We start from the raw sequence: 20059 nt of genomic DNA, 5'->3' as shown, positions 1-20059 counted from the left end.
AGCAAAATAAGAGAAATTTATGGAAGCAAATTGTGGTGCAGAATTTGGAATACAGTACTTTTCTGCAGAATTATTGTTGTATGTTTTTTTTAAAAAAAATTAGTTGAGTGTACACACACCCGACTGGCCTAAAGGATTTCAGTACAATGCAAAACAGCTCTGCCAACTCACAATAATTTTACTGTCCCAGCCAGAATTTCATCCTTCTGCCCAGCTGCCACATTCACTGCACTGAACGCCAGGATAAAATGTTGCTTCCTTGCTTTTTTAAAAAAAGGCCCTTTGAGAAAGAGTGAAGATGTGCTCAGAAACATTCTGGGCCCCTATAGATTAAACTGTTCTTATTTTATCTATAAGCTGCCTTGAGTCCCTGTCAGGAGAAAAGGTGGGGAATAATAATAATAAGAATAAGAATAATTTTTTTAATCTATGTACCATTAAAAGGGCAAAATCACTCTTTACATGATCAAAGGTACATCCCATCAGGTTTTTTAAAAAACCTTCTTCTTGGAACAGGGAGGCAGTCTGCACATGGCAAGAGGCACTTTGCACAAAGGGTGCCAGAACCAAACAATTGTGAGTGCGTGTGTGGCTAACAGAACTGGGGGTAAAATCTCTGTTCCTCTCTCTCCCCCTTCTCCAGATTTATTATTCAAACTTTGGGACTATGGCAGAGCACAGCCATCGTCAGGTCTACCTTCACCCCCACCCCCATGGGGACCTGGAGATTGAGGGAGATGTGTCTCAAGTCACCCTGGGGGGCTTCAGGCCCTGGAGCCGGTACCGACTTCAGATGAGTGTGCTGAATGGGCAGGCCGAGGGACCCCGCAATGAGGCCCTGGAGTTCAACACCCCGGAGGGAGGTAAGTGCCCGAAGCCCATCACCCTCAAACCGTCCACGTTTTATCTTCCCCTCAACGCATATGGCTAACCTGCTGCTAACTTTATGCTCCTCTTACTTCTAGGGGCTGAGCCCTCCCACCGCATTCTGTGTCCTTGTTTTGTTAGATGCAAGTACCAAGGCATACAGAAATTATAACAGTAATAACAACAAAAATTCCAGCAAACCTCAGCGTAACACGTTGGGTAACCTCATTTTATCCTACAACAGGCCTCTGTAGTTGGTTGTTGTTGTTTAAAGGGAAAAAGAAGAAGGATACATTGCAACATTTTTAAAAACTGAGGGAAACTGCAATAACAAAATAACCATAAAATATAATTAAGGTTACAGAACTATATTGTATATGTGTAGTTGCATAAGCTAATTGTTTCCCTTAAGTTACTGTATTCATGTGTCACTATGGTTTTGACAAATACTTTCCAAATATCATTAAATTTCCCCAAGCAATAATCTTCGTCTGAAAGCAGTCTGTTCATGAGTTGCAAGAGTTGTCATCTCATCTATCCACTGACTGAAGAGGGCCGGATGTTGGTCCTTCCAATGTATCAATATCAATGTTTTTGCAGATTCAAGGGCACAGAGAATCCATTTATTTTGACTGATTGTCAAGCCCCATATATTAGGGTTAAACTATAGTTTAAGCTGATGTTATCTTCTGAAATTTTTAATTCTTTCCCCACAATGATATTTATTCATCCTAATACTTTCCACAAAAAAACTTTTCCAAAACTGAACACTGTATAAACATATGTTTCAAGGGAGCAGTTTCCTTATTGCATCTGCAAGATCATGTTGTTGTTGATAGACCATGTTTATGTAATTGTGTATGAGATAATCTAATGATACTTTAGAAAGGAAGCTGAAACATTATCCCATTGTTTAACTAAGATGGAGCTTGTTAATCCTCTGTAAAAGGTTGTGCTGAGAGATAGTAACTTGTTCAAGGTAATCCAGTGAACTTTGAGCCTGAGCTGGGATATGAACCTGGGCTTCCCACATCCAGGGGTAGAGAGTCTGGTCTCTTGGTGCTCACTTTCAGCTTTTTAGCCCCAAGAAACTTCTGAAATGGGAGTGTTTCTTTTCACCACATGTGGCCTACTTCTTCCCAAATGCTTCCTCTCACTATCTTCACTCTCCTTTTCTCTCTCTGCCTCCACACACAGTGCCCAGCCCCCCAGCATCCTTCCACTTGGACTGCATCTCGGATACGGCACTGAAACTGGAGTGGACGCCCCCCAAATTCCCCAATGGGAAATTGCTGAGATACAAGTTGGCCTTCCAGCAAGGTGAGTCCGTGGAAGGGTTTGTCTGGCCACTTGCAGTGAGGTTGGTCTGTGGAACACTAGGGGGCTTGAGAGGCATTTGAGTGGGCATTTGTCCAGAAAAACAGCCCAAAATATTCTAAGTAAAAATAAAGCATACTGTACTTTGGATGTGGGGGTATAGATTGTGTTTTTAAGCATACTGCTGCTACTGTTACTTGTAATACTGCCAGTAGTGACAACTAATAGTGACAACCCTAATTGTTAATGCTCCAACCCTCTCTGCCTTCTTGCGCCTAGCCAACCAGACGGCCAACCAGACGGCGCTGGAATCCACCTCCTACAGCATCAGTGCTGAACACAATGACTTTAACCTCACTGACCTTGCCCCCCATACTCCCTACAAGTTGTACTTATGGGCAGAAACCAGTGTGGGGCCAGGGGAGCCATTTGTTCTGGAAGAGCATGCAATGCGCGAGTCAGGTAAGTGAAGCCTTATGGATACGCCCTCCAGGGGGAACTTGTGGCCCTCCAGATATTGTTGAACAACTCCTGTCATCCCGGATCACTGGCTATGTTTTCTGGTGCTGATGGGAGTTGGAGTTCAAGAGCATCCAGAGGGCCACACAGGCTCCTCCATCCCTGTCAAACCCAGGGAGAGAAAGAGAAGATGTTTCCTGTGGAGGTTGCACAAACTCCCTGCTTAGGACGAGGAGCACAAAACTGGGGCAAGGCCACCCCCACCCCCCTGCCATAGCCTGGCCCTTGGGCACTGCTCCCATGGCCACCCATAGTTTGCCGTTTTTGTTTTTTGTAAGTTAAAGTAGGTGGCTTTGAAAAGAATAAGAACAGGTCGTGAGGAGGACTTTTGAATAATCCTTGATGTATTTGTTTGCTGGATTGGTGATAGTGTGTGTGCTCCTTTTTAAAAAAAATACTCTTGAAATTCAAATAGAAATTGTATTCACATTTAGAGATTATAGGATACAGCTGTATGTTCTGGGTCAGAGATGGGGAACCTTTGGCCCTCCAGGTTTTGCTAAATGTACTCAAGGTTTCTCACTGACCTTCTTTTACGTTGTTGGTAATAAGGTTCAAAGTCCCTGGCACAGCTTTTAGACAAAGGTTCCCAGACAAAGGCTTTTGTGGGGGACTCAGTAGGCATACCTGATGTCCATACGCCACATGCAAAGAGAGTGATTCCTGTGTTGATCCCAACATGAAGGTCAGGGACTTGCAGGTTCAAGGGCCAATAGATAATTATGGCTTGTTTCAGAAGTGACATCAAGTGATAAAGCACTATGTGAACAAGTCCTGCATGCTCTCTCGTCCCCTCATGTGCCCTGTATCAGTTAGTTTCTCCCTCTTCAGCAACAGAGTGCTTTGTCATTTCATCCTAACCAACATGCTTTGGTTTGTGCATGATAAACCATGATTTGAAGCTGATTTGCAATTTTGATTTGGAAGGGGAAGTGCAAGCCATAGTTTCCTGTTTCTGACATAGTGGTAAACTATGGTTTGCCCCCATGAAAGAAGTAACTAAATAAAGGGGCCGCATGGGGGTAAACATGCAAGCCTGAGCCTCGTTCATGTGTGAATAAGCTGAGTACTTGAGGCAGAAGATCCAAGGTGTAACATTGCTTTCTCACTGATGAATATAGGAAATATTCTTCCATTGCTTCAGCATTCCAATGGAGAATTTTCTAGCAGGTTTGTACTCTGCTAGTCAGAATGATATGTTTCATGGCATCCATGATCCATTGCCTGGAGGTAATGCATTGCTTTGCAACAAGGCTGCCTCTATGATCAACAACAAGTATTAAGACTTGAATCCCCCCTGGGTCTTGAACTGGTGTCCTGAGGGATGTCAGACAAAGACTCACTCTGCATGCTCCCACCAAACTGCAGGAACCCTCCATGTCAACCAAGGAAGCCTTCTTGCACCAATAGAACATAATTGGTCAGGTGATACTTCAAGACCAGGCTTTCTTTCTTGATTTCTTGTCTGAGGAACTAGGAGATCTTCTCCTGTTGTGTGAAGATTGCCTCTGCCTTTCACCACAATTGGCAGACTTTTCTTTGACAGACAATTCATGTGAATGAGGTGGTGACAAAGCTTTCAAGTTGAACTATTGTTTGTACTATTAGTCTAGAGGAAGTCAGAGAATGAGGCCAGCTCAGTAATTCTATGATGGTCAGTTCATTCTAAAAAGGGGGTATTGTGCTATCTGGTGCTGTTCTTGTGCGGTGTGTGTGTGTGTGTGTGTGTGTGTGTGTGTGTGTGTAATGCATCAGCACAGCAATGTGCATTTTGGACTCACCTTGGTGGTTCAGTTATGGGGGTTATCATGACAAGTTCCTGCAGTTCAGAATTTACCACTGGCTTAGTAGCAGTGGTCAGTCAGAGAGGGGAGACAGGGAGCAAGGCAGAAGACTGGGCAAAATTGTTTGGATCCAGAGATCTGTGGATTCCAAGGGAAGAGCAATGGTTCCAAGATGTTAGGAATGGGCAGGCATCTGAGGGGTGGACAGAAGAGCCATGGGGTAGGAGGATGATCCAGGGGAAGGAGCCAGTGACTTATGGGGTTCTGCGCCACTCGTGAGGCAGGAGCTGTCAGGGACCGGGCAGAGGAGGAATGGTGGAGACCGCCTCCCCAGCGTGACCCTTCCAGGGAGGAGGGAGAGGAAGACAGCTTAGATTTACAACAGGGGTTTGAGGGAGGTCGCAGCTCAGAGGCAGATGAGGGAAAAGTTGGGAAATAATGGGAGAGGAGGAGGAAGCAGCAGCAGCAGGGGGGGCAACAGCTGACAGACACAGTGTCTTTAGAAAGCATTCCAGACCCCACCTCCCAGAACCCGGCGAACCTTGAAAGTAGGAGAGCAAAGGGCTCAAAAGCAGAGGGCATGGAGCAGCACCCGTAGAAGTGATGAATGGGGAGGTGGGAGAGATGAGGGATGGAGATTCACTAGGGACAACGCCATTATCCAGAGGCTGGGTTCTATAGCCTCTCTGTAAGTACTGAATAAAAAGAGGATGGTAAGAAACATTCCCTTGTCTTTGCATGTTTCTGGCAACTGGCTGGGAGTCGCTGACAGCTGCCTGACAGGAGCTGGGGGTGGAGGAAGAGGAAGAGGGAAGAGTCTGGGAGAAGGAGGCAGGGGCAGAGTTGTAGCAAGGCGCAGAGGCCGAAGAGACAGTCCCAGAGAGAGTCAGGCCCATTAGAATCTCCATCCTCTCCCCCACTGTCTCCAGGTGTGGAGGACAAGGAGGGGCTTAAAGCAACAGGAGCAGCTGGAGCCGCCACCACTCTAGGTTGCCACTTGCTTGTACACACTATATCAGATGAGGGGGTTTAGGTGAACTGAATGGGGCGTGGTTGCATTGTTGCTGCAAATTAGAGTATAAGTCTGAAGAAGTAGCTTCCTAGCTAGCTAAGTAGCAGGAGTAGTGTGTATATTTGTTGTACCTTAGAAACTGATGCGATCGAGTGCTTTGCCAATAAAGAACTACATTTCTGATTGCTTGTCATCATTGGGGCTGGAGTGCTTGGAACACGAGAGCAAGCAGTGGTGGCTCATGCAGCAAGATCTCTCCTGGGTGACAAGCTTTCTACCACGGAGTGGGATTGCCTAAGGGGAGAGGGCCCTTACTAAACGGTGCTTTTGGAGGTGCAGGAAGAAGTGCTACTTTCATTTCATGTGGCTGCATTGCAACATGGGTCCTGGGTGGTGGTTTAGAGAGCCAGCAATGCCAGTAGAGGCTGCTGGTGCCATCACTTGTGCCGCAACCTGCTCACAACCAAGTGAGTGCTTGCTGCAAAAGCAACAGTCCGCCACATTCTCCGCATCTGACTCACAACCTGCTCCAGTAAGGGTGGCAGGTCCCCTTTCTCCATCCAGCAATGCTCTGCCATATGAGCTTAAAAGGCTCCACCTTAGTTCTTGGAGGACCCCCAGTTTCAGACTTCCACAGCCAGAAGTATCTATCACTCTTGGAAGCAGAAAGAAAGGAAAGCAACACTTTATCTTGGTTACCTTCCCCACTCCCTTCAGAATCAATGATTCTCAGAAAACAAAAATCTATGCCATGTTCCAGATTTATCTGTGGTTTTTTTCATGCAGAATTTCAGGATGATGGGCAGAGAAGATCAATCCATGCATGGGATCATAGGGTATCACTTCCAGATGCTTTTTCTGCCTTGATTATGTTGTTTTTCTCTATGGAGGGCTCTGTAGCAAGGCCGGGGGAGGGGACCTGTGGCCCTACAGGTGCCCTTGGGCTTCAACTCCCACTGGTCCCGAGCCAGTAAGGGTGTTGGGAGCTGCCATCCAGCAATGTCTAGAGAGCCATAGATTCCTCGTCCAGTACTCCATGGAGTTAATCAGGCATTCCTTTCTGTTGTCTTCTTAAGGAAGGCATTGAAATGTTAATAAATTCCTCTGCAACCTTGTTTTTCTTTCTGCCTCCATGCCCAGTGAACCTGAGCTTTATGAATATCAGTTTGGGTGAAACAGGGAAGAACTACACCACCATCGTCTGGACCCCACGTCCCAACCAGCGAGATGTGGAAATCAAAGTCCATCTTATGAGCAAGACTGGTAAGAGCAAGCAAAGGTTGGCTGTGGTCCTTTGGATAAGGAGGTGGGTGGTGGGTGGGAGGGGAAACCACAGCAACTTTCCCTTCTCTCATGGTCTTCGTGCCACCAGAGAAACTGAGATGCTACTTACTGTAATTTTACAGGTGTGGTAATTGAGAAGGAAGGATAGAGGCTTTCTCATAGCCACCAGATGACTCCATCGGTCAACCAAGTCCATAAATATCCTGCACATTTAGCAGTGTGCACTGGTTTTAATCTCCCCTGCCAACAGAAAATGGACTGTGTTGCTAGAACCTGGAAAAAGTGGCAGGCATGGACACTTGCTGTTGAAAATGTGGATTCTCTTTGCTACTGAAACAAAAAGAGCACAGGGCAGGGCTGGAGAACCTTGGTGACCTTCCATATGTTTTTGGACTCCAACTCCCATGAGCTCCAGGCAGCTTGGCCAGTGGGTTAGGGACAAAGGGTGTTTGTAGACAACAGCATCTGGAAGACCACAGGTACAGCACAGATCTTCCCATCTCAGCATTCTTGATGATTAGAATTCAGTGTTCAACCTCTAAAAGGTGAATAGTTTAGTGAATAGATTTTGGACAGACTATTCATCCTTCTTCATCAAGTTAGGCAAATGGCATAAATGTTAGACATTTATACACTGAAGTGAAATATCCGCATTACTGAGTACTGTATTGATAAACAGCAATATTTGCAAAGGAGGATTTTGAAGAGAAAGCTGCTTGAGTGAGTGGGAGCTAATTAATTGCTGCTCTGACACACAATGCCCTTTCTGCAGGCAGGCAGGGATGGGATGGAGCAGAAGACTATCCTCCATTCCTCTTCTGCTAGTGTGATGATGGATATTTCCCAATAATTTTGCTCTTGGCATGAACAAATTCTTCTCACAAAAATCCTCCAAAGCCAGCAGCAGATGTCATGAGCCCGTCTGAGCATCTGAGAACAGAATAATATTGATGGCATTTACTAACAATACTGACAGTGTCTTAGTCAACAACTTGGAGAGTGGAGGTTGGTCCTTAAATTCTGAAATAACATAGTTATATACACTTTTTAAGGAGAGGAAAGGCTGCATACAAATCAGCCTGTGCTCTTAGTGTCTGCTGGGCAGCATCAGCAGGCCAGTTTGTAGCTCAGGCATAGGCAAACTCAGCCCTCCAGATGTTTTGGGACTACAACTCCCATCATCCCTGACCACTGGTCCTGTCAGCTAGGGATGATGGGAGTTGTAGTCCCAAAATATCGCTTTACTGGGCGAGGGAGCCGGTGTACAGCTTCCGGGTCATGTGGCCAGCATGACTAAGCCACTTCTGGTGAACCAGAGCAGCGCACGGAAACGCTGTTTACCTTCCTGCCAGAGCGGTACCTATTTATCTACTTGCACTTTGATGTGCTTTCGAACTGCTAGGTTGACAGGAAGTAATGTGTATAAGAGGTTTATTATAAGAGGCTTATTATCGAGGTGCATGCAATGCATATATTAGTGAAAATAACATACAAAAATGCATTTCATTAGGGAAAGTGTTAATATTAGGGAAAACATGCTTTGCAAAAAATGTGTATATTCAGCAATATTGCTTATAAAATGTTCACACTAAACCACTGGTGAATCTTACAAGCATTTAAAAAAATAAAACAAACAATTATGTGGAAACATGGAGAACTGAACTTAAGCTTGGAAAAATGAAAGGCTGAAAAGTTCAGGTTTGCTCACACTGACTTCTTCTAACCCAGATTCAGGTGAAAGGGTGTGGCTGCCGATGGGACTGAATGCACAGTCTGGTTTCCCCCTGTCTCTCCCTGTTTTCTAAGCAGATAAAGAATCGTGGCGAACCGTAGGGGATGCCAGCTCCAGCCAGGGATCCTTCAGCATCCCAGACTTGCAGCCAGGCAAGCAGTATCGGGTCCGGCTTGTGAAAGCGCACCGCACTGGGGAGGATCAGACCATCTGGGAGACAGAGGTTGAAACTAGTGGCGTAGGTAAGTGGTATTTCGGACCAAGGGGTTGCATTGCTATGGAGAGTGGTTCTTTTGCTGGATCAGTGAGCAATAACAAGACCAAAAGGCGAGGAAGGAGAACAAAGAAATTTATTGCAGCTTGGTTACTACAAAGAAAAAGATGGATTAAAAAAAATTTTTTTTTAAAAGAAAATCTTTATTAATTTTCATATATACACGAGATACATAACATACATGACATAACATATAATACAGAAAACAATACAAATGAATAAAAACAACGAAATAAGAAAAGATAGAAAAACAAACCTAAACAAATACAATATATTACACTTACATGACAAATTAAAATATATAACTTCCAATAATTCTCATTATACTACTTATATTATCTGTATTCTTTGCACAGATTCATATTACTTTGTTTTGTATATAGACTTATAATTCACTATTGTATTTCAAGTAATTCTTGGTTACCAGTATCACTCTATTTCTGCAAGTATCTTATCGTTTGTAGAGTACATTTTTAAGTAAATACTTTCCATTCCCTAAATACCTTCTGGTTTGACATTCCTCTAATTTTTCCAGTTAATTTTGCTAGTTGCAGGTATTCTATCATAAGGATTTGCCAATCTGTAATCGTTGGTAACATTTCATTCTTCCAATTTCTTGCCACTATTATTAGAATAGTAGAATAATAGAAAAAGATGGATTAAGGCAGAGTGAGGGATCCTGTGCCCCTTGAATCACCAGGAACCCTACTTGATGGGTGAAGTGAGAATCAAAGGCTGTCACAGGGGAAGCCTGAAGGCGTCTACTCTGAATCATGCCGGGTGGGTGCAGAACTCAGAAGACCTCAGAGGGGTGGCCCCATCCATTTCCTCCCTAGGGGTGGGAGGAGGAGACGACCAGCCTTGCCAGCTGTTTTCTGAGAGGCCACTGCAGAGGCATCATGGTGGGGAGCTACTGAGGAGGAGGCAAATCTGGCCTTCAAGGAGCATTGCTGCAGATATCGCTGCTGCCGCTGCAGCAGCAGCAGCAGCAGCAGTGAGCAATGCGTTCCTGTTGCCCTCCAGATTCTGCCCCCCCCCCAGGTGGCCACCTTGCCTCATGGGTGGGCCAGCCCTGCTCAATGGAGGTTTTTAAGCAGAAGTTGGGTGGCCATCTGTCAGGGATGCTTCAGTTGTGATTCCTGCATTGCAGGGGGTTTCACGGTCCCTTTCAACTCTACAGTTCTATGATTCTATGAAGTAGCTGCCTTGGAGGAGAGAGCAACTTTAGCCTGCCTTTTAAAAGGGAAGGGTCTTCCTCCACTGGCTATTTTTTAATGGAGAAAAAACCCACATTAGGATCAGACCTGTTACATTCAAACTGAAGGGCTCTTCTCCAGTCTTCATTAAACTGTTCCTGAAGATGATGTTACAGGAGCTTGTGTGTGTGTGTGTGTGCGTGTGTGTGTGTGTGTGTGTGTGTGTGTGTGTGTGTGGAGTCAATTCACAGCTAGTGCTTCACAATCTATCAATTATATTTTCAAAGACTTTGATTGTATTGCCCTCTTGCATTTATCTTTTGAGCACTGCCTCCCTCCTGGTTTCTCAGGCTTTTTATTAGGCGTTGTAATGTATTATTTATGGTTGTCACTATTAAATGTGACATCTTTTAAGTGGAGGAAGGGCCTTCTGTGATCTGACAAAAATGTCAGATTCATACTCGTGGAGACTTGGGAAGTGATGCTGAAAGGAGCTGGTTGTGTCTCTAGGCTTGGGAAAAGATGGGGAAGGTGGAGATTTGATTGCTGTCTTGAAATATTTTTAAAGCCACAGCAAAGAAGATAAGAGAGTCATTGTTCCCTCTTGCCATGTAGACAAAGGGACAAGGGGCTGCTGGTTTATATGGCAGGAGAGTGGATTTTAGGAAGACAATCCTACTTCTGAGAGCAATGGCTATATTTAGATTTGTACTGACTTAGATCAGGAGAGCTTTTTGGAGGGGGGAGTAGGAGATTTTATACGAGAAATCTTCATTATTTGTTATTATATTGCTTGCTTTCCACTCCCTTTTCCCCAAGCTGTGGGAATGGGATAGCACAGATGCATTTGCCTGGTGCCTGCTTAAAACATCTTTTATGGGTGTTGGTGAAAACTATTCTGTTCTCTCAAGCTGTTAGCTAATGTGTAAGCACCCCATGTTTGGGGTGTCTGAGTAGATCCATGGGTGCAGGAAATGGCTGTAGCTCAATGGTAGACACACACTTTGTACATGGAGGGTTCCAGTTTCAATTCCTCATAAATCCAGAGGGGGCTGGATAAAGACCCCTCTGCAGAGCTACTGTCAGTCAGCTTTAGAGTAGTGGCAAGGATTCTGTGGCTCTCAAGATGTGTTGAACTCCAGGTCACATCAGCCCCACCCACCATGCCCAACAGTCACTGGAGTGGGCTCCAGCCAAGGTCTACAAGTTCCCCAACCCTGGCGTACTAAATGGACTAATCCCCTGACTCCATATAAGGCAGCTTCCTACGCATCTTTTAATTGCCTGTATGTGGAGGGTTGCAGGCAGCCTCTTGAGCCATTAGCAGCCAGCTGATTTTTCTCAATATGGGGCTGCGAAGGCCCATCTGCTCATATAGAGATGGCACTTGGTTAGGGAGGACTCCAGGCTGCTCTTCTAACCATGCTGCTCTTTCCTGAATTCGTGAGTAAATGCCCCTAGCTGCCCTACATGGGCAGAGAGCCCTTCCCAACCAGCTGGTCACACATCTCTACAGTGTCCACTCACGATACTGCTGAGAACATTGCAGAAAAGTGATGTTTCTCTTTCAAGAGAGACTAGTGACCCAGCCCACTGTTAGGTGCAAATGGCTCCAGCATTTCTGAGGAAGTATTCTAGCAGGAGCCAATGAACCCTTAACCCCAGACGCGTGGAGCAGATTTTGTAAATTTTTGGATGTAGAGGAGTATGTGCCTGTGTTTGTGTGTGTTTAATAAGACAAGCTCCTCCATTTAAGAACCAGCATAATATGGGTGGCATTTCCTAGAATGACCTGCTCCATGTATGAACGGAATGTACTTTCCTATGCGCTGCTGCATGAAGATGGGTCTAATCCCACAATCTGAAAACACACACACACACACACACACAATCAGCTGGTGTGTGTGTGTGTGTGTGTGTGTGTGTGTGTATGTATCAGCAGGTGCTATTTGAACCCAGGTTGTGCAGGGGTATATGGTAAGAACCTAGCTGTTCTCTAGGAGTTAGTGCGGCTCTGCCAAGATAACAGTAAGTTGTTCTCTCTGCAGCCTGATCTTGACATACTTACTTGGTGGATTTCCACCATCACGGGGAAATTCCACATTCCAGTCAGATGTTTTCAGGAGGAACGTCTCTCAGGAGTCAGAATTTAGAGATGGGCAAAGCATCAAAGCATTGAATATAACAGGCGGGCCCAAGCCCAGCACTTTGTGTTGTAAAATAGTAACTTGTAGATAGACTTGTATGTTTACTGCTGTGTATAATAAACTACAAGAATCAAGTTACTAGTAGTCATCAGTCTTTGTTCCTGATCGTCGTCCTGCCTGGGCAATCTCAAGTGTTGCCTAAGAAACGCTGCAGTACTCTGCTATACTCTGCTAAGCTGTGCAACAGGCGAAAGCACTTCAGAGTTCACCGGCTTCAAAAGTTTTAACATTAATTTCCTCTCTGTGCTCTTTGCAGTTCCTGAGGATTTCCAGAAAAGCTTTGCTGCGGAAGGTTGGTTCATCGGCTTTGTCAGCGCCATCGTTCTCCTTATCCTGGTTCTGGTGCTTCTCTGCTTCATCAAGCGCAGCAAGGGCGGCAAGTACTCGGGTGAGGTGCCCCCAGCCCCACCCTAGCACCTCGCAGCAGACCCCCGTGGGCCACCCCCCAGGCTATTATCACTTTTCAGTTACATAGCACTTTTAGTGTGCCTGGTGACGTTCGTCCTCACAACACTCCTGTGAGGTAGGTTGTTATCGTTCCCATTTTACAGACAAGGATGCTGAGCTTGAGAGATGGGGGAGTTGATGGAGTTCACGGAGTGAAGTCCATAGTTGAGCTAGGAGTTGAACTCATGCGGTCCAAGTTCAAGTCCCCTATTTAACCCACTGGGCTGGGTAAGTCCAAAACAGGGAGGGAAAACAGGACACCCTCCAGATGTTGCTGGACTCCATCGGCCCCAGCCAGCATTGCCAATGGTAAGAGATTACGGGTGCTGCAGACCAGTAACATCTTGAGAGCCAGAGGTTCCCCATCTTTGCATTACGTACTGGAGAGACAGATTTTAGGTTAGGACACAGACGTGTTACCGGCATAAACTGTTTTCATGGTAACTGCTTCCTTAAGGTAGCCTGGGAATTGCACTTTGTGAGAATGCCTCTTCCAGCTTCTCAGCATGCTCTCCTATCTGCAGCTCCCAGGCTCCTTGCAGAGAAGCCAAAACAGTTGAGGCTTTTGAAAACTGGCGTTACCTTTGTGTTGTTCATATGCTCTTATTACTATTTTGCTGTCCCCTGAGCAGGTGTGGGGGGCCACAGGCTCAGGGGCCGAATGCAGCTCTCGGGGCTTCTCTACCTGCCCCTTGGAATTCTCCCCAGCCCCCCTCTTGCACCCCTCACTGACCCTGCTTTGCACTCTCTCCTTGTGTGCTCTGACTGGACTGTGCTCTTGAAGTCTCATAATGCCACTTACATGCCTGGATGGAGGCTAGAGAGGGGTGTGTGAGTGTGTGCACAAACTAGGCACTACTCTAGAAAGGTAAATTTTTCGTTGTTGCTCTGCCCATGGTTTCCTCTGGCCCTCTGCCTGACGTGGGTTCTCTCGCCTGCCCTTGGGCGTTGGAAGCCCCAGGCAGGGAAAAACTAAACAGTTACTCTGGCAGGAGCCAACACAACAATTCCTGCTAGTGCAATGGGATTCCCCCTCCCACCACATGCCCCTCCCACGTAGCATGGGGGGGGGAGTGTTGGAAGAACCCTGAGAACAGTGTGGGGGGGAGGGGGAGGGGAGATGGTTTCATCTGGCAGACTGAAATGCTTGGGCCGGTGGAACATTTGTAAGAGGACTACATTGAGTAACTGCCCCAAATAACTTCCCCACCCCCTAAAAAGAAACAAAAAAAAAACCAGCATATTGGTATCTAGAGATGCTTCCACTCATCTCTGATCCAAGAACTTTGGCAGCTTTCATAATGCTTCAAAGCTTATTTGCCTTGAGATGGCTGTGGGACAAAAGAAATGAATTTATAGAGACCCCTGGACAATAATATTTCCATAGTGCACATCTCAATGCTCTGGCGGGGGGGGGGGCAGGCGTGTTTTCCATCTCCAGCCCACATGGCTAAGCCCTCATTCAGATAACCACTCAGCCCCAAGAGCTGTGGGGTAGCTCTCTAACAACCGTCTGTCACAGGTGCACCCCCCCCCCAACCTGCAGTTTTCCCATAGTTCCCACCCTAACACCTCAGTGAGGCAGAGGAGAGGCATAGTCTTTCAGAATGAGAGGCAGGGCTGCTCCTCTCCTCTTCCTTAATAACATCTCCCTGCCTGCTTGGCCACCTTCTGCACTAACCTCACCCACCCCAGTCCCTAATTCCAAACCTCTGCTCTGCTCTGGTTGGTTGGTTGGTCCCCTGCCCATCAAGGCTTTCACCTCATTTGACATGTTTTCTCTTCTTCTCTAGTGAAAGACAAAGAAGACACTCAGGTGGATTCTGAGGCCAGGCCTATGAAGGACGAGACCTTTGGGGAGTACAGGTACAAGGCAGGCGAGTGGAGATGGCCGGGGCTCAGGAGGGAGGGAGGGGTGGGAAAGTAATGCAGGGCCAAGGCAGCCACTCTCCATGGCCACAAGGTTTATCCATGTGGTTTCTATAGGTCTGAACCCCAGGAACTTAAGTGGCCTCATGTGCCTGGGAAAGTGTGGGGTTTAGTGGGCTGCACTTGTTTGTGGCCAGAGAAACAGACTCTGGGATTTATTTTGCATCCAAGAGCAGTGATGGCATTAAAGACAGAACAAATTCATGCAGGATAAGGCCATCCATGGCCACCAGTCCTGATGGTTGTGTTGTGCCTTCGCTGTTGGAGGCAGTGATGCTTCTGAAGAGAGCAGAGAGCTGTTGCTCCCATGGCCTGCATGCGGGCTTCCCGTGGGCATCTGGTTGGCCACTGTGAGAACAGGATCCTGAACTAGATGAGTCCCCCTTGGCCTGATCCAGGAGAGCTCCTCTTCTTATGCTCTTCCTTTATCCTCCCATCCGAGATGTAAACAAGCCTGGGTGTTTGGATAGGTAGTGCCCCTTCTCAACACTTCAAGATATTTACTGAAGTGAGCCTGCTTCTGATGCTGCCATGCACCTAGTCTACAACACCACACCTTGACCAATCCAGCCTGTGCTTGGAATCCCAGTGACCAAACCTTGTGAGATATCAGCAGGGCTGTGTAGTTTTGCAGAAATGTGGAAAAGCAGTAGAATGTGATATTGGCCACAGAACTCAGCTTCCTTAAGAATCGCAAGCTTTCTTTTTTCCTTTTTTTAAAGGAAGCAAGTTTCTAGCCCTTATTGTTGCAAACACCTCTATAAGACGCACTTTTTCCCTCCTAAAAAGTAAGGGGAAATGTGTGTGTGTCTTATGGAGCGAATGCAGGGTGCGCAGCTACCCCAGAAGCCAGAACAGCGAGAGGGATCGCTGCACAGTGCTCCCTCTTGCTGTTCTAGCTTCTGGCTTAGCTGCATGCAGCCTCTTCAGGGCAGCGGGGAGCCTTCATTCCACTGCCCTGAAGAGGCTGCGCAGCTATCCCAGAAGCCAGAAGAGCAAGAGGGATCAGTGCGCACTGATCCCTCTTGCTCTTCTGGCTTCGGGGATAGCCACGCAAAGCCTCTTGAGCGCAGCGGGAGCGCTCCTGCGCTCTTCGCTCAAGAGGCTTTGCGTTGCTTTCTTGTTTCTTGTTTTCCTCCTCTGAAAACTAGGTGCGTCTTATAGGGCAAAAAATACGGTATATACTTCTGTGGGTTGTGCCTCACTTCAGTGCCCTGAATAGTTCTTTCTCCCTCTCCATGACTATCAAAAGGAAAATAAACTAAGTAAGATGTCATGCAGATTTGCATAATGTATACAGGTTGTAGAAATCCCACTTATCTTGGCAGAGGATTTGGATTACCTTCATGTAAATCAATTACTGGGGTTTTTATTTGGACACCCAGTCTTGAGTATGAGTCCCTCTTCCTTGGTGGTAGGTTCAGGGAGTGACCAAGCAGGAGGAGAGAGTAAGGGTGACGGTGGTGGCCGGTGAGGGATCTTCTGCAGAGTTTTGTACAAAACACCATCATTTGCCAAATGATGGTTGCTGCAATAATCCAGTTTAGTAAGTGTGAGATTGAGATTCTGATGGTGCTACACATCAGGGCAGCCAGGAGATCTTGTGAGTTGGCACCTGAGTTACTACACTAAGTATTTCCATTGATATATCATTAGTGGGATGCTGGGGGTTTTTACAGACTGACAAAGTTGTGCTGTTTCTGCATGGGGTTGGTAAGCTACAATAGACAAGATAGGGAAGCAGTCAAAGATTGGCAGGGAGCAGCGAGGAGAGGGAGGGGGAGGTCAGCAGAGGAATCAGTTGAGTAGCCTTTCCCAGCCTTGTGTCCCCAGAGGTTGTTGGACTGTAACCATCATAATCCTCAGCCAATAATCAGAGATGATGGGGGCTCAACAGCATCTGGAGGGCACTAGGTTGGGGAAGGATGCAATAAAAGGTTGGTGAGGCTTCTTGAAAGGCTTGACTGAAGAAGGGAGTCCCTGGGTAAGTTAGGGGGTGAGAGGTCGGCAGAAGTGAGGGGTCATAAATAGGATTCCTGATGTTTAGCATGCTGCTCACTCCTCTTAGGGCTTGCCCACACTTCCGCTTATCCCATGCCTAGAAAGCATGGGTCCAAGCGGTTTCCCCTTGACCCACACTTTCTGGGCACAGATCTGAGCAGTTATCCCCTTGCCCCACTTTCCCCAGGGAAAACCTGCTCTTTAGCCAGGGGAGGACTTTGGGCTTTCAACTTTCCGTGGCACCCTCTGTGAGGCCAAAATTTAGCGTTCACCTTCCGTTCGGCACATGCTCTATGCCATAGTTGCAACACCCTGTGGTGCCCCCCCCCCCCCGGTTCAGCACTCAGTGCTGAGGAACTAGCCATGCTGCCCTAAATCCATGGAAAAGCAGATTGCCAGTTGCTTCAATTGAGCTCTGAAGAGCGGTTTCCTTTGGGGTGGGAAACAACGGAAAAAGAGGAAGTGTGGAGAAGCCCTTAGTATATTTACACACACACCCTTTATTGCAGTCCATAGACCCAAATTACACAGTACAACATAGCCTTAGTATATGCATTTCTGCCCTTAGTCCCCCTGCAGGAAACTTTCAAAATATGACGCTGGTTTTCTCTCTTTTCTCCCCCATCTCTTGCTTCATTAATGGAGGTCCCTGGAGAGGTAAGAGGGATATCTGGGGACTGCATATTGCCTGGGGAAGGTGGGGCTGGACAAGGACACTCACCCCCTTGCTTCCTCCCTCCCTTTTTCACTGTCTTTATCCACAAATGACCCTTAAATAGCTTTGTGCTTTCCTCATCTTTTGCAAATCCAAATGAAAAATAGGTGTCAAGACAGATTACATTTTAAATGCTGTTCTCTTCTACTGTCTGCCTTGAATTAGCATTCCAGTGATGAGTTCCAGACTAACAGGCAGTCTTATTAATGTTAGCTGGTGAAAATGGCTTTTAATTTCTTGGTAGATCTTCCCTGAAATGCTACATGCCTGATCTTTCCACCCTGAGGATATATATATGCAGATTATGCGATAAATGTCTGGAATCCTGCAGGGATGAAGGCTTCACAATGCCATAGCATGTTTACTTCGAAGTAAATCCAACTGGGTTGGGGGGAGGGTATTCCCTGGTAAGCATGCATAGGATTGCAACCTTCACATGTTCAAAAAAGTACATATATTGTCTTTGCGTGTCTGCAACTGCTCTGGCAGATAGGCCAGTGTTATTTTCCCTAGAGGGAGGTCTGAGGAAATGCTGGTTTGCCTAACAAGGGCCTGTGAATGTGTTGCTGAGGCAAGGCTCAAATGACAGATGCTCTGATTTGTAGGGAATGGACAGTACTATCCACACCAACCCATCTAAACCCCATAGAGCACAGTGGGCTTAACTACTGAGTAAGCATGCATAGGATCATGTGGCACGTCTGTGAGCCACTGTTATATCCACTTCCTGAGGATCATTTGTTTCTGGCCCCACCCCCCCACCCACCCCCACCCTGTTGTTGGGTTGTTGTTGTTTTGCTGGGGATGGTGGCTGAGTGAAGACTTGGCTTTTTCAAAAGGCATTCTCCATTAGCTAAATGCAGGCCTTTTTGAACTTTGGTTGTTTTAATTTGATTTTATCTTATCTTCTTATCTGCTTTCCTACTTTGGTTTTATTGATTGTTTTTAGACAGACAGATAGGGATTTGATCATCAAAACAAGAAAACACTCAAGAATATAAAATCACTATTCAGTAATCATCAAAACTGATGACCACATGTGCGGGGGTGGAGCACGAAATCCCGTATATTTTCAGCTGCACATTTTTCATTCATTTTTTTCTTTGTTGCCAAGCAACAATTCAACATTTTCCAAATTCAGCCAATAATCCTTTTCAGCTAACAAGCGGCTGAAGTTCCTAGAGCTTTGAACAATGAACACCGACATAGGAAATGCAGCAGATGTTCAACGAGCCCAGATGCCCGCCTCAAAGCTCCCCCACCCTCCAATGTTTTCTATTTTGATAATAAGTGAATATTTATTGTTAGCCTCTTTGGGCACAGCTTATAAATAAATTCAGTCAATCAGTTGAAGCATGCAGTACTCTTCCATAATGAACTGCAATGGGCATTCAATGAAACTACTAAAGATACAGCTCTCCTAATTATATATTTAGGAAAGAGCAGGTGTGTGCTACTGGAGCAGTGCGTGGCAACTTTCACACAATTCAACATTAACATCTCAGATTGTATAAAAACATTCTTCATTGCATTTGTAAATTTGACTTTTGCTACTGCTGCCTCAGTACTACAAAATTGCTCATAAGAGAAACTGTATGAATGAATGAAATCAAGCATTCCAAGTGGTCCCGTTAGAAGTACAATTTAAAGCTTGTTGTAAAAGGCAAAGTTTGGACAACTTGTTACCCATTTTTAGCCAATTATAAACGATGCAACTTTGAACTCCCATTTTACAAAGGGTGCTTTCCTTTATTATTTTACTGATGATTTTTTCATGAATTTGAAGAATTGCTTTTAGAGTGTTTGGTAGTCCCTTCTCCCAAAGACCTTTTCTTTAAAATAATTTTGGAACAATGTTGGGATTCCAGATACTGTGCACATGGAAAAAGTGGATCATACCCAAGAATTTAGCTATATCCAAAAGCAAGAACCTTCAGCCTTTTCATACTTAGGACTCACTTGTAACCAAAACATGAATTTTGGAGACCCATTTTTTAATCTTTTACCATATATTTGCATGGTGTTAGTGCTCCTGTTGCGACCCACAAGTTGAAGACCAGTGTCCTAAAGGAAACAGTTTCCTGTGGACAAATGCAGTCCATCTCCTATTGAAACCAATGGCAAAACTTGGTTTTAATGAACAGGAACTGCACACAGTTGTACAGGGGAGAGAGGAAGTGTGTGCGTATATATAATGCCATCAGGATAAAAGTGACCCAAGAGCTAATTGTGCATGATTTGACCTCTTTCTCTCTTATTGTCTTCCTTCCTTGAAGTTCATCAATGCTTAGAATTAGGTAACAACCTCCCCCTTGCCCTCCAGCCCTTGCACTTTTGTCCTGATCTGCTTTCCTGGAGCACCAAAGCAGCATCGTCTCAGCTACCTGCCATCTAAGCCTTGCAGAAGGCGCCCTGGGGTTCCCTGCTTCCTCCCTTTGGGAGATACTGAATAGATGCTTTTTCCTAGTGCTGCAGCCTGCATGCTTTCCTCTTTGCGGTGTGCAGTGGGCATGGGCCTTCGTAGCTTTGTCAGAATTGATGACAACAGAGATTCACTTTGGTCCCTGCCTCATTAGTTCATGGGCATGTTTGCACACTTCTACAGCCAGGGCTTTGCTCAGCCCCTCTAGGGTTCACTTGACTGAGTACGCCTGCTTGTTTCTAACAGATGTCACCCCCGTAGTACAATTGGACTTTCCTTTGAACCTAATTTCTCTCTCTGTGCAGCAATCTGCAATTCTGTTCAAGTTCAGAAAAACTGCAGAACTTGGTACT

At 45.9% G+C, this 20059-nt stretch overlaps 1 protein-coding gene across 9 annotated transcripts in view; it reads left to right on the top strand.

Annotated features, from left to right (window-relative positions):
• L1CAM (L1 cell adhesion molecule) overlaps positions 1-20059 on the top strand; it is a 95044-nt gene that overhangs the window by 69289 nt on the left and 5696 nt on the right. For 2 of the 9 annotated variants that reach the window (XM_077921689.1, XM_077921684.1), the window contains 8 exons: positions 644-863; positions 2065-2187; positions 2464-2646; positions 6640-6762; positions 8590-8757; positions 12449-12580; positions 14433-14505; positions 17215-17226. In XM_077921689.1, coding sequence (XP_077777815.1) covers positions 644-863; positions 2065-2187; positions 2464-2646; positions 6640-6762; positions 8590-8757; positions 12449-12580; positions 14433-14505; positions 17215-17226 — 1034 coding nt within the window. The remainder of the gene's footprint in view (positions 1-643; positions 864-2064; positions 2188-2463; positions 2647-6639; positions 6763-8589; positions 8758-12448; positions 12581-14432; positions 14506-17214; positions 17227-20059) is intronic. The other 7 variants (XM_077921685.1, XM_077921691.1, XM_077921687.1 and 4 more) reach the window with 7 other exon arrangements.

This window comes from Podarcis muralis, chromosome 17 (assembly GCF_964188315.1).
Source record: "Podarcis muralis chromosome 17, rPodMur119.hap1.1, whole genome shotgun sequence".
Taxonomy (NCBI): Eukaryota; Metazoa; Chordata; class Lepidosauria; order Squamata; family Lacertidae; genus Podarcis; species Podarcis muralis.
This window is presented reverse-complemented; position numbering and strand designations above follow the sequence as displayed.